Below are 13657 nucleotides of genomic sequence, written 5' to 3'. Positions count from 1 at the left end.
TCCTCTACTGTGCATTACAGTTAGAGGCACACAACTTCTGCTGCTAGGCAGAAACAACTCCTTTGTGTATTCAAGAGCCAGAAAAATTTGAACTTCTATGTAGGCAGCAAGTCTTACCTGCACAAACTGAGGGAGGAAATCTGTTAACTCATCATCACTCAATGTCTCTATCCAGTTCACAGCTGTATTTCGTACTTCCTGATCAGCAAACCTAAAAAGTCACCACAAATCCACATCAAATTTTCTCTGCTCATGTAGGATTTTTTTTCTTATTCTTTTTTTGAGATCAGCTAGATAGAAAAGCAACCATGTAAAGTCTTTAAAAGCTCAATAAGGGACCTACAAGGTCTTTCATCACCTAAGATGCAACTGCATGTGCATGTTTAGGACAAACACACTCAAAACCTCTCAAAACTCTGGCTGTATAAACTCCTGTCCTGTTGCATGTTAAACTTCAGAACCCTAACCACAGTTGCTGTGCTTTTACTATGTGACTTGGTTAAGCCTACATCAATAAAGTAAGTATGGGTCCTTTAAAATTTTAATATCATTTAACTTTTTCTGCAAGAAACTCAGCAGTATTTTCCCACAGAATACCATTCCAGGATCTTCTACCAAAGAAGAGTCATTTAATGCTGAACAAAACACAAGAGAGTTTATTTACAGTTTTCTTACTTTGAATCAAGTAGTTCCAGTGCAGCTAAGGGTGATAAAGGAGGCCACCTCTGAAGTAATGAATATATTTCTGGAAGACTTGCCCAGTCCCAGTGAGGGGCACTAACCAGTATTTTTGGTAGGCTATTAGGATGGCTATGACAATAATGTCTCTTCTCCCACAAAAATTCTCTATCTTCTTTCGACAGCCTGCAGACAAGAGCATTTCAGTTTATAATGCACATGACAAACCATCACCTGAATAACCCCAATGCCACTGATTGTTGTATTCAGGCAGATAATTTAACACACCGAATGGAATTACATTGAAATTACTCTTTCCTCTACAAAAGTCAAAACAAGAAGCCAAATAAAGCCTCAAACATTAAGAAAACATTTGTTTAATTTATAATTTGGGCAGGACAAAGTTAAGTCTTAGTATAATCTGAAATAAACCAAAAGCATTAATTTTTTTTTGGTGCAGATGAGGAGGAAAGGCTGCCAGAAAAGCTCCCATGGCACATGAACAGCCACTGCTGGAACTCCCTGGAACTGAGAAAGTGCCAAGTAGGAACAGGTGACTATAATAGGCAGGCAAAGGGGCAGCAGTCTTGTAGCAAGAAACTAACAGCAGCAGCCAAGGAAAACAGAAGGAAATTCATTAAGTCAACTCCATGATTTCACATGTTTAATTCAATCTCTCGTTTAAGTCTCTACAGATCTTCAAAATATATTAAAAAAATTAACAGAAACTCAAGAATACATAAGCATTCCATGCACAAATTGTCATGTGCAAAAAGAGCCCAGCTCTTTTTGAAGAAGAGATGGACATACCCAATGGTGCTATCCTTGGAGAGAATGGCAAGGAGACGTTCTCTCAATGGTTTTTCTAGTGTTTCTACAGAATGATGTACAGTAGTCTTTGCAGCTTGAGGAATTTTATATTCAATATCAAAAGTATGGGATGGGAAGTCAATCTGAAAAAAAAAAAAGGAAAAGAAAAAAAGATGATGCAAGTCCTTAAGTACAGAAAGCTCACCCTTCCAGCAATCTCAGATGTTGAGTATCTGAACTCTTTAGTTCTGCAAGTGCAACAGTCCCCAGATACTGTTTGCTGAATATTTTTTTCCATCTCAATTCTTCTACATGACTACAGCTCCTAAAAGTACAGCTGTGTTATTGCACAATGCAGTGGCTACAGCTCTCCTCAGAAGAGAAGTGAGAATGCTTAGAGCAGAGATAATCAGAGCTGTTCAAACCCACACCAGTGGTTTCCACCCAGCCACCCACTCAGGCCATGTTTTGGGACTGCTGAGCCATGCCTAGTAAGGCATCTTCTCTTTGGAGGGAAAATTGAACTCTGAATTGAGAAAGAGAGGTGCTTATTTTCTGTAAAGGAGCTGGAATTGCTACTGCTGGTGTCCAGACCACTCCCATCTCAGCACCCATTTCTATGAACTGCTTTCAAAAACATTCTCTCCCAGTACTGGCAGCATGTCATACCAAAGCACTTCTGAATTCTCTTACTTCCAGACAGTTATTCAATAACAGATTTGCAGAGACTTCCAGAGCTTCCCATTCTTTGCCCTTACAGTTTAGTAATCACTATTCTATACTGACTTTCAAATATTACTTAGCAGTACTTTCCCTCTCCCCAAAACATTCACCTAATATGACTTACAACAAATCACAACATTCAAACAAAGCACAGAGTAAATCAGAATTATGTATAACCTGCAATACTACTCTTTCCATATTTCCTTTCTTACTGGTCATCCCTGACACATGATGTGGATGTGATGTGGTCCACAGTTGCAACAGCTTTGTCCCACTTGTTAACAACCTGAGAAAAGAACATGTACAGGTTATTAGCATCACAGTCTGTTTACTTCACCAAAATATTATTGTCAAATTAATTTACTGATTTTCACTGGCTGCCATCTGTACTTTAAGTGCTTTAAAGAGATGTCCACAACTTTTAGGTGGAAAAGGCAAAGGAAAAAGTTGAGTGTTGATTTAGTTGACACAGATAAATTAGGTGCTCCCTGTTCTTTAATTCAGAAAAGGAATACTTTTGCTTCTGAGAAAAAAACTGAATGCACACACACGCACACACTCTTCTTAACTTCTAGAAAAAAGGCCCAGGCATATGAATCTTACAGGCATCACCATTTGCTGGACTTCTCACATTACCAGATTCTGTAAGGGCATATCAAATGACATTTGCAATTGCCAGTGTATTCCCAACATTAATACCATTTCCAGCTGTAGTAGGGCACAACTGAAGACACTTCATAAATCAATTAAGTGTTGAATGTTAGGTACAGAAAACTTCCATCAGTCTTTTAAAACCAAAATATTGCTCAAAAGACTGCTTGAAGGCCAAGCCTTAAGGATATTTTCAAAGATGTTTTAGGGTTTATATGTATTTCAAATAAAGAACAGGTTTTTATGTGTAAATATTGATTAATTAGGAGCTTGTCATGCCAATAAAGATTACCAAATTGTGCCACTAAAGCACAACTGAACAGCTTATTCTTTTTCATAATTCTCCAATTTAATGCAGTTGCCACAGCCTTCTGTCTCATCCACAAGCAATGATGACTTCAGCCACTCCACATGCACTTCAGCAGAAGGAATTTTAACTTGGCCATGGATTCTTCCAAAACCCATAAATGACCAGTTTTGTTCTGCCCTTATTTCAGTTAGTTTCAAGTTGTAGCTCCTGCCTGCCATTGATGCTATTTTCAACTGTAACTGGAATATCTGGCTACCAGTTTTAATTACTTTGGTCTGGATTTAATTGATGTGGACTGCAAGTGGATTAGATCACTAAGCATCTCTACAGCTCCTACATACAGGCCACTCAGCAAGCTCTGGCACAACACACACCATTGTAGTGCTCTGCATAAACAGAAAATACAGTTTTCTCCTCAGACTAACTCCTATGAGAACACCATGAAGACAAGATAAATTTGCAATTCAAATAAAAAGCTGTGCTTTCAAATACTGTGAAATGTGGTATTTAGATAGAAGACTGAAATGCAGCATTTAAACAGAAGGTTGAAACAAGCATAGTTTGTAAACAGAAATCCAAGCTTTAGTGGAGACTGAAAGCAGCTGCAGGCCATCTCTGCAATGCAGGAAATCCTAAACTTTGTGACACCCTCAAGCTGCTGGAATCATCACCAGACAAAAGAGAAAGCAGAGCAAGTCAAGTCAAACCCAGAACCAGAGGATGCAAAGCACACGGAACAGCCACAAGCAACACACAGCAGTAACTGTCCAGGAAAGATCTGGCTGCCTTTCTGCAGCCTTGCTTGACCATTTAAACTCCCAGCAGGACCTAGAAGTCAGCAGCACACATAAATAGGAAACCTTAAGCATGAATGCAGAAGCAGTTTCACAGTGGTGTGATCACTTCTGCACCATGATGTCTAATTTGGGCACTGTGGTTCCAGACTTCTGGCTAATGTCTCACTGAGTAGCTGCCCCAGTGATAAGTGTTTTGGAATGAGCTTTGTAATCAAAGCTGGAAGAACAAAGCAACTTGAACCAATCCAGAAACACTCAGCTTAGGGAAGTTACAGCAGGCTTTTCATTCTTAGTGAAAAGCATGTAACAGCATCCAGCAGCTGTATTTGAAGGAAAGCCAGTCCAAACCAGAAACATGCCACAAGTTTAACACACTGGCTAATTATCCTTTTATTTTAATTGTTTAAAATAAATCCAGCTCTGAATCAAAAGGAATAATTTTAGAATATTCTGGGGTATAATCATCCAAACAATATTCAACTTCCTCCAGCAGTGAAGTTTTTTTCAGCCAGTGAGATGGAAATTCTACAACACAAGACCACGTTTTGTCCTCTACTTAATGAAATGTACTTTTTCTGTATCAGTATAGTTTACAATTCCTACCTTTATCATAGCCTACTATATTCAATATCAGAGAGTCAATTTCTGTAGTTATGGGTGTGGAGGAAGCTCTACACAGAGCAAATCATATTGACACTCTTACCCATATTTTGGATACTCACCGCCTAAAATCAAACAGAGGTAGGGAAACCTGACCCAAATTCTCTGGGCCCTTTCTCTGCTTATTTGAGTCAGGGGAACTCCCACTACTTTGATTTAGGATTCCAAACAAAGTCAGACGTAAGACTGATTCCAAAGGCAACTGTGAAATCTGGATGGGGAAAATTATTCTATAAAATAAAAGTATTAAAAATAAGTCAATTAGAAAAAAGGCAGCAGTTAGTAAGTTACAGGCTTATCCATATAATCCATTTATGCCTCTTGCTTTCAAGAAGTCAATTAACACTGAAGAACAAGTGTTAAATATCCATGCAATCATATTTCACTCTACTTCATCTCCCACACCAATGGTTTGTAAAACCTGCTAAATTACACTCCTGCACTACAGTCAGATTTGGAACAACCCTTTTAATCTCTGTCTATTAAATCACATTCCTTGCACACAATTGACTGTCCAGCATAACCAGTTTTCCCACTCCACTCACTAGGAAGGGCACACAGAATTCCATGTTAGCCAACTCCTAATTTTTCAGACTGAAAGGGTCAGCTGCCAATAGTTTCCCATCCAAATGAAAGAACCAAGAACTACTGAAAGTCTAATTCTAAATAGTACAAAACCCATAAAACAAGCAGCTGAGGAGTATACACTTCACTGAGCTGTTCAAGCTTCCACTTTTGTTTACACTGTTTTTACTGCCTAAAAATGTTCTTTTAGTTTGATTTCTCTGTAAAACATGACAATTGCACTATAAAGCACTACACTACTGTCAGCAGCTTTTGAGCAATCTAGCAGACCTTTCACTGTAATACACCAGTACTTGCCAGCAAAAGATCTGACAATTAATCCCATGCATCACCAGAAAAAAAAAAAGGTAACAGGAGTACTCTCTGAAGGCAGGTGTTCTAGAAACTCTCATAATAATTACTATAATTAATAATAACTCTCTGAAATAATTTGTTCACCACCAACTTTCAGGGTATTCCTTAGGGTCTATCTCTGACCTTTAAAGACAGTCAGGAGAGTAGGTATGGGGCACCATGAGCTCACATGATGCCTCAGCTATGACAGGCTGCCTGATAACTCAAGTGGCAGAGATTAAGCTGTGCACAGATAATGAAAAATATTCCTCTTTCAGTTAGCAGATACCACCTGCCATGATCTCCCTATCTTTTCTCTGCATGCCCTTCTTTCTTCCTTTCTACCCTCTGTATTTGGAATAAAACCTCATTCAGCATTCATGTTAGTAAAAGTGAGACATTGCTTTTCCTCTCCATTTACACAAATTGAGCAGTACATACAAGCAAGCTTCATTCTTTAATCCCTCTTACAGCAGCACAAACCATTCCCACTGCAAGGAATGTTATGACCTTCCCAACTCCCTGTAATTTTATGCTACAAACACATTAGCACAGGGCACTTGTCCAGCATTTCCATTCCCCCTTTTACAATGAGTACTGAAATACCATTTGGAAAAATATTTCTGATTTTGATCAGTAAATTGTTCTTTGGATGCTTGAAATGGAATTAGAACCAAGAGTTGCTTGAATGACAGCATTCAGCAGCTAGCAAAACCAAAACATGTTACTGAGTTCATCAGACTGAATTCACTTACAGTTCATCCCATTTAATCAAGTAGAAGAAGTTCTTGTATGTGCCAACCTTCTTGGACTGAACAGGTTTGAAGAGATCTTTCCCATTATGAGTCAGAGAACAAATCAAGTAGTATTTTTCATAACTGGGTAAGGAAAAAAAATTTAAACATAAAAAACCCATAAAAGTATTAAAATATATATAATATATATATATATATATATATATATATATATATATATATATATGGAGGAATTTTACAATAGGTAAGTCACTTACTTTGACACCCAACCAGAAGAAATTCCATGAGCAGCAAATATTGTGAACTGGAGATGTTCTGTGGCAGTCCAAGCTTCCTTGGTACTCTTACTCTCTTCTGGAGAAATTGCTGCTGAACTGCTACAGGAATTTGTGTGGAGCTGCAGAAGGGCCTCAACTGCTCTTGTCAACTGGTCTAGACTCACTTTCAGAGGGTGCTCAGGCCGCAGTGAACCTAAATGATAGTTTATTTTGAATGCATTTCTTCCTAAATTAGCTACCTCAAAACAGTTTTTAAATAAAAATTGAAGAACTTTACTCACCAGAGGGACTCTTGCTATTGTCATCACCACATTTTAAGGATACCTACACAATAAAATCAGAGGAAATTTCAATACTGAAAATCCATATTAGTTTTCCATGGCTATTAAGTACCTTATACAGAAATTATGAACTATCTGAATTAGGCTCATATTTAAGTTTATGTAACACATCTTCTCACTCAAAGTTCCTCAAGAGTTAACTAACAGCATCACAATTTCCATATGATGCAGCGACTATTCACCAAGTCCAAAAGTCCAAAAGTCCAACTATTCACCATTTTTTGTCAAGTCAACTGCTTTGACATTTTTTATATGAAGTCCAGAAAGACAGAGTACATTGGAATACTGCCCAGGATAATCTAACTTCTCTAAGTAGACATAAAACTTGCTCAGGGCTGTTATGGATGAAAGCAGAAGTCATTAGCTTATTTACCAGTAATTTAAATCCAAACAGCTTTAAACAGCTCTTTATTTTTGTTTTGTTTGTGGCATTTTATTCGGTAAATTTATAAATATAAATTTACTGAATAAAAAAAATATTAACTGAGAAAATGAACAGTAAGGACTATTACTTTGTACTAGCTGTTTGCCTCTTGGTCTGCTAAAATGGAAGTCTCAACATGATGCAACATCACAGCAATGTCCAGTCTCAACAAAGAATGTTGAAACCAAGAGGTGACAAACAAATCACGGGAATTCACTCCCTTCTAATCAGGAAAGGTTTCATGCCCAATTCAAGTCCTGATAAAACTAAAATTTTTAATGAAAACTAAGCCTGTGGTTTAAAATCAAACTCCAGTGAATTCCCAACTTCCTACAAAGTCTGCCACAAGTGCTGCAGAAGATGAAAGCTCTCTTTACACTTCTAGTGTACTAATTGAGCATCTTCAACCTAAAGTTTGAATATCAAAAAATTTCACATTCTTACAAAAATGCAGTCACTTTGTCCAACCACAAAGAATTACTTTGAAAAAAAATAAAATCAAACAATATCTTACAAAAGATTGCAATGCAACAGTCTCCAATAATTATAGCACTTTTGTTTCTGAAAGCAGCCTACATGCCTGCATACTGTGTAAGCCAATGTCCACCATAGAATAATCACAGGGTTTTATTCATAAAATCCCATCTTTTTCAAATTCTACTGGAGCAATGTTATTTTTGGGAACTATTTGTACACTGTGATCTAATTATTTCTAGAGCTTTCTCCTACCAAAAAGCAGACATTGAAAAAATATTTATATGCTGTATTTCACTATGTTGTCTTAATGTCTTCTGCACTTCCCTGTAAGAATTTTAGCTCTTGTGACAACTATATTTATCTGTCTTCTGCTCAGTATTAGAAACACATCACTGAACTGATGAAGCCAAAAGCAAATAGAGCATCATGTGAGCTGCCACTCTGGTAAGGCAGCAGGACAACAGAAATAGCATTGTAAGATTATTTAGCTTTTTTATTTGCACACTTCTCCACTTAATGACTGTTTTTGACAACATGACTTGAGACTGTCCTGCTCAACTGAACCATTCATTATAAGGCAGCTGCACCATGAAATTCTGGGCTGTTTGAGAGATTTGGGGTTTGTCCTTATGCTCAGGAATGCAGGAACATGAACAGTTAAGAGTTTTAAGATGCTATTGCTAGTCACAAACACTGCTGGGCAAATACATGATGTCAATTCCTCCTTTAAAGCACAACTGCATTAATTTTAGGCAGCATGAGCTCCTGTCAGTTCCCCTCAGTCAGATTTAGTGGCATCTGCTGTGACACAAGTTTCTAGTTACAGAACCAGAAAACAGTCCTTTAAAACCAGTTTTTAAATAGTCACTATTTAGAAAAGGAAAATATTCCCAAAGCAAGTGATTAATGCATTAACAGCAGAGAGATGTCAAAATAAATGGAAGATGTCAAGTAAAATAAATAAATAAATAAATAAATAGAACCCAACAAAAAATCCCAACAGAACCCTGACAGAACTGTTGCTGGTATTTCCAGCTACTAAAGACTGCAAAATAAAATGTATCAGTTAAAACATGCAATTTATAGAGTGAAAGTTTACCTCAGCATTTTTAATCCTTGGGAGATTAACAGCCCTCCTGAGCTTCTTGACTGATTCCGTTATTGCAGGAGTCTCTACACAATCCAATGTAGAACAGATTTTTCTGACAGTCTTAATTACATGATCTACTGCTTTATGCTGGTTCTAATAAGGAATGTATGAGAGAACAGATTGGTCTGATCACAATTGTGAAACCCAGTATTGCTTTAATGCTTTTTAATGAATTGCCAAGAAAACATCACTATGAGATGCACATCTCCGTTACACTAAACTGTGATATAATGACTGGAATGAAGAAAAAACTCAATATTGAGAACTTCCTTAGGAATGCCAAAAACACAGTAGTACAGATCCTAGAATGGGGTGCCAGGAAACATTAGGAGGTTCCCAACCACTTTTCTATGAAAATGTTGAGAAACAATTATTTTCTAATGAGATACTAAGCTCAATTTCCCTCAAGGACTAAAAAGAAAGTGCAGTTCAAAAAAGAATATTCAATTAGTGTAAAGAAACAATGCTAAAGAAGCAGAGTTTCAATTTCAGTCCACAGGTTTAAATTACACTGACACTTCTACTACTTTCACTACAGTACTGCTTCCATGATGGAACTGATCTTTTTTACTTCATTTTAATTTACTTTTGTAGGCTACTTAAGACAAAATTGAGCTGCTCCTAATACTCTCTTCCTTCTACTCTTCCAACAGAAGAAAAGCCATTTGAGTGAAATCTGAATTATCCTAGGTTTCCTGGGGTATGTTTTTTAATGTAAGGAAAGTCTTCACCCAATTTTAAAGAACACATGCAGAAAATTAAAATATTTGCTTCAAAATAATAGTTTACTTTTTAAAGTAGGTTTCATTCACAATAACTTCTGAGCACTTACAACTAAATAAGAGGAATAACTATTGCAATATTCTCTCACTAAGATGTAAATGGATTCCCAACCACCACTCTCCCAGACATATACTCGTGGCCTTCCTACAAATGGATAGCAAAGAAACCATTTGAATCAGGAATTTTTAAATTGAGAGCTACCTGGCAGCAATTAACTGTTCTGGTAAGAAAATAACCACAGAAGTCAGAAGACACTGTAAATATTTAAGCCATTCTTCCAAAGCTAACATATTGAAGGTAACAGCTTCTTTGTGACATGGAAAGAGAAATTTCTACTGCTTTCTTCCTCACAGGCTCTCAAATCTCAATAAAAAGACAATTGATAATTTTCAGAATGTTCAACAATGTGAAATCAAAGCTCACGTGCAAAGTATTTATGGATTACCCTTCTTCACCTGGATTAGCAATCTTCAGCTACTGAATATGTAAAGGAATTCACTTCATGAAGTAAAAAATTCAAATGCAGAACTGCTGCTATTTGGAACTAATCATCACCACCTCCAAACTACATCTCCCAACCTCAGAAAGCTCAATTTCCTACAAGCTCAACAAAGGGTAGAACACAAATCTGAATTGAGATGTTTTGCATTCCTCATCTCAGCCTGTGAAATCACAGCTAAACAAAGAAGCTGAAGCAGCTGCAAGAGCAAAGCAACAAAAGCACCACCATGGCAGGGAGCAGTAACAGCTCACTCCTCTACAAAAAGGTTGTGTTCAAAACTACCCTTGAGAGTGTGGTGAATCACCAGCAAGGGAATTAAATAATATTAAGGGAGTATGGAAATAGCAGACAGCAGCTTGTTCAGGCCTGCATTCCTGGAGAGGCAAACAAACAGAGTGGAAATGAAAAGTATTGCAATTAAGTAATTCATTTCAAGACTGGTTCAGAAACACAGTTATCTGATGTTTAAGCATTTAAGACTCCAAGTTACATTATTATCAGCAGTTAAAAGCAGCTTCTCCTTTGAGAAATGAGCAGGTTATATCCATAAGCTTTTGCAGATGGGATATTACTCTAAACAATTCAGCATCCAAGCTGCTTTAAGCTACCAGTCATACACAGAAACAGACAATTTTTTGGATCACTGAATAACACAGAAAAAACCATTATTATGCTTTGTGTAGAACTTCCTTGTATGTTCCAAACATGCTTCAGTTCTAACTCCCATTGTACACAACTGTTCCTGCTCTCTATTATGCAGATTTTTATCTGTTAGTAAACACATTCTTCATGGCTGTCAACAACAGCCATAGTCAGAATTCAGACCTCTTCCCTATTCTCCTGAATTAACCTCTTCCAGCATGTTTGGGGCAGAGGTTATTTTGCACCCCAGGACTTGGAAGTTACATTTCTAGTTGTGATTATCCCGTAATAAATGGTTTGCAAGAAAAGCCAGGAAGAAAAGTAGAACAGAAATCTAAATACCCATGATTATAATCATGATTATAATTTCACATTTGACAGGCTTGCTCAGATTCTCAAGTTTCCCCAAGAAAACCTGCAAGTCTTTTTGCCAGCTACCTCACCAGTGGCTTTGGTCATTCTACTTTGGGTTCAGCAATAAACCTTACCTCATTCTTAAGGGCTATGTTCACTTGCTTGTGATACACCTCAAGAAGCTCTTCAATGGAAGACCTGCAAGAAATAAAAGCTCTTGAACACAAGTACAAGAACACAACCTTGGTCAGGAATTCAGCAGTGATCAGCACTTGATTATTAAAATAACCACAAAACATTACCTTATGATAGGTTCTCTGAAAGGCTTTTCTACTTTGTGGAGGTGTTTGGTTAGATGTACAGGTGTCCTGTCATCATCTTCCTGCAATAAAAGATGAGGTACTAAGTCCAGTTCTCACCTTTCTATAACTTTTTAGAGAATTAATTACTAATAGCTGGGGTTTTGAAGGGGAAACATGTAAAGTGATCTCTTCAAAAGGGAAAACAAATAACTACCTTATAGCCTGTGAAATGTGTACACATGGGGACAGAGGGAAGAAACAGCCATGAAGTGCCCAACTATGCAGATACCAGATACTCCTTCCTTCCTCTTTGATGGTCTGATACATATTTAATTAAACTCAAAAACTGTTCCCAGCTTTTATTTCACTCTAAATTTGTTCCTTCTTTTCCAAGCCTCAAGTTTAGTCCCACTGCTAGCATACCTTTTCCAGGTATAAAATACTTGGTTCTAGTAAGAGGCATTACCCACATTTCTGTAACTTGCCGTTCAGTGTAATGTGAAAATTCAGTAACGTATTTCACATCCTGGCAGGATAAGAGGACAGCATTTCCCAGGGCAGGCAGGCAGGCATGCTGATCTGCCAAAGCCACCAGAGGTGGCAGCCTGCAGAGCAGGAGCACTCACAGTCCGTGCCAGGTCGCTGCACATGGCGCTGTGGGTCAGCAGCTGCAGGCTGATGTCCGCGTCCCACTTGCGGCAGCTCTGGATGTACTCGTGACTTCCTATGCAGTGCTTGCTGAGAAACAAAAGCAGCCACAGTCACAACCAAAGCAGTGCTTGCCCAAAAATCACACCAAATATTCCAGGCAACCTGCTGCCATGAAGTAAGGAGATGGTGAGTCAACCTCCATGCCATCCTTGGTCTGATTTTTACTTCTGCACAAGTTTTTATACGCTATTGCAGATACCTGTACTTGTGCTAAAGCTCTTAACCACAGAGGTTAACACTGAAACCAAATATTCTAACCCAGAATGGGGCTTTTTAAACCATTGGTTTTGGAGAAAAAATACAACAAAAAAACCAAACCAAAAATCAAACCAAGAAACAAACAAAACCTTGCAAACCACAACTCCTCCAGTTTATTAGAAAACAGTTTATCTTTTTTTTTTTTTTTTTCAGTTTCTGAGATTTGAAGAGTGGTCAAAAAGCTACAATACAGAAATGCTCTAGAAACATGCATCTGCATTAGAACAGAGTTGATGACAACCTACTTTGCTGTATCCCAGAGCAACTCCAAAAACTTCTGATCTTTGTGCAAAGAGTGACTCCCTTACATTTTTAAGGTTTCTTTCACACATTTAATCACTAGAGATACACTTTCCAGTAACTGTATCACAAAAAAGCATGAAATTAAGTATTAATGAAAAAGAGTTTGCTTACTTCTGTAAAACTTCTTCTTGGCCACAGACTTTCAGGATATAGCTGCCAATGTCCACTTCATTCAAGTCATCATGCACCCAGCAAAGTGCCTGCATTATTATAAGCTCAACAGGGGAACTCACTGTTTAAAGAAATTATATCTAAAAGTTAAATACAAATCTATAGCGAGTGATATTAACTACTGTTCACTCACAAATTCTAACTATTTAATGAAATTGATTTTTATACTTGTAGAAAAGACTTTTACATTTCTATTATCACCTAAATTTCATTGTTTGAGATCTTCACTTTTCTCTCACAAAGAAAGGTATCTCATGAAACTTGACTGCCATTATAAAAAGCCCAAAAAATCTTTAAAAATTAGGATACAGTGTAGTCACTTAACCAGAAGTACAAACACAGTCTGCAGGACTGGGGATAGACTTTTTATTTCTTTTAAAAATTTTATTATAAATTTGCCCTATTTAGCAAGGACTTCAAATAGGTAAGTGATCCCAGAAGCACTTTCAGTTTAAAAAACACTATCTGAAGACTTGGAGATTGAACTCCTCTGTTTGGCTTTTGAGGAACTGAATATCAGCTGCAGCTGAGGCAAATCCTACTGAAAGTCCTTTTCCCCTTTTTCTTTTCCACTTGTCCAGGAAAGTTCCTGCTTAGTACAGAGCAGATCTCAGTAAGCATCACCAAGCCTTTGCAAAATGCAACTCTTAGCTACCAGT

The 13657-nt window shown here is 37.5% G+C and overlaps 1 protein-coding gene across 2 annotated transcripts in view; it reads right to left on the bottom strand.

The window, feature by feature from the left end:
* Positions 1 to 13657, bottom strand: part of PIK3C2A (phosphatidylinositol-4-phosphate 3-kinase catalytic subunit type 2 alpha) — a 50743-nt gene that overhangs the window by 14709 nt on the left and 22377 nt on the right. For both annotated transcript variants that reach the window (XM_071427862.1, XM_071427864.1), the window contains exons 5-17: positions 12939 to 13059; positions 12182 to 12293; positions 11556 to 11635; positions 11388 to 11451; positions 8922 to 9065; positions 6862 to 6904; positions 6560 to 6773; positions 6303 to 6425; positions 4692 to 4859; positions 2389 to 2497; positions 1489 to 1631; positions 676 to 864; positions 118 to 211 (exon numbers count right to left, since the gene is read on the bottom strand). In XM_071427862.1, coding sequence (XP_071283963.1) covers positions 118 to 211; positions 676 to 864; positions 1489 to 1631; positions 2389 to 2497; positions 4692 to 4859; positions 6303 to 6425; positions 6560 to 6773; positions 6862 to 6904; positions 8922 to 9065; positions 11388 to 11451; positions 11556 to 11635; positions 12182 to 12293; positions 12939 to 13059 — 1604 coding nt within the window. The remainder of the gene's footprint in view (positions 1 to 117; positions 212 to 675; positions 865 to 1488; positions 1632 to 2388; positions 2498 to 4691; positions 4860 to 6302; positions 6426 to 6559; positions 6774 to 6861; positions 6905 to 8921; positions 9066 to 11387; positions 11452 to 11555; positions 11636 to 12181; positions 12294 to 12938; positions 13060 to 13657) is intronic.

Source organism: Agelaius tricolor, unplaced genomic scaffold (assembly GCF_023055355.1).
Source record: "Agelaius tricolor isolate 1412-34295 unplaced genomic scaffold, bAgeTri1.0.p SCAF_5, whole genome shotgun sequence".
Classification (NCBI taxonomy): Eukaryota; Metazoa; Chordata; class Aves; order Passeriformes; family Icteridae; genus Agelaius; species Agelaius tricolor.
The sequence above is the reverse complement of the archived record's forward strand: the minus strand, read 5'-3'. Positions and strand labels throughout refer to the sequence as shown.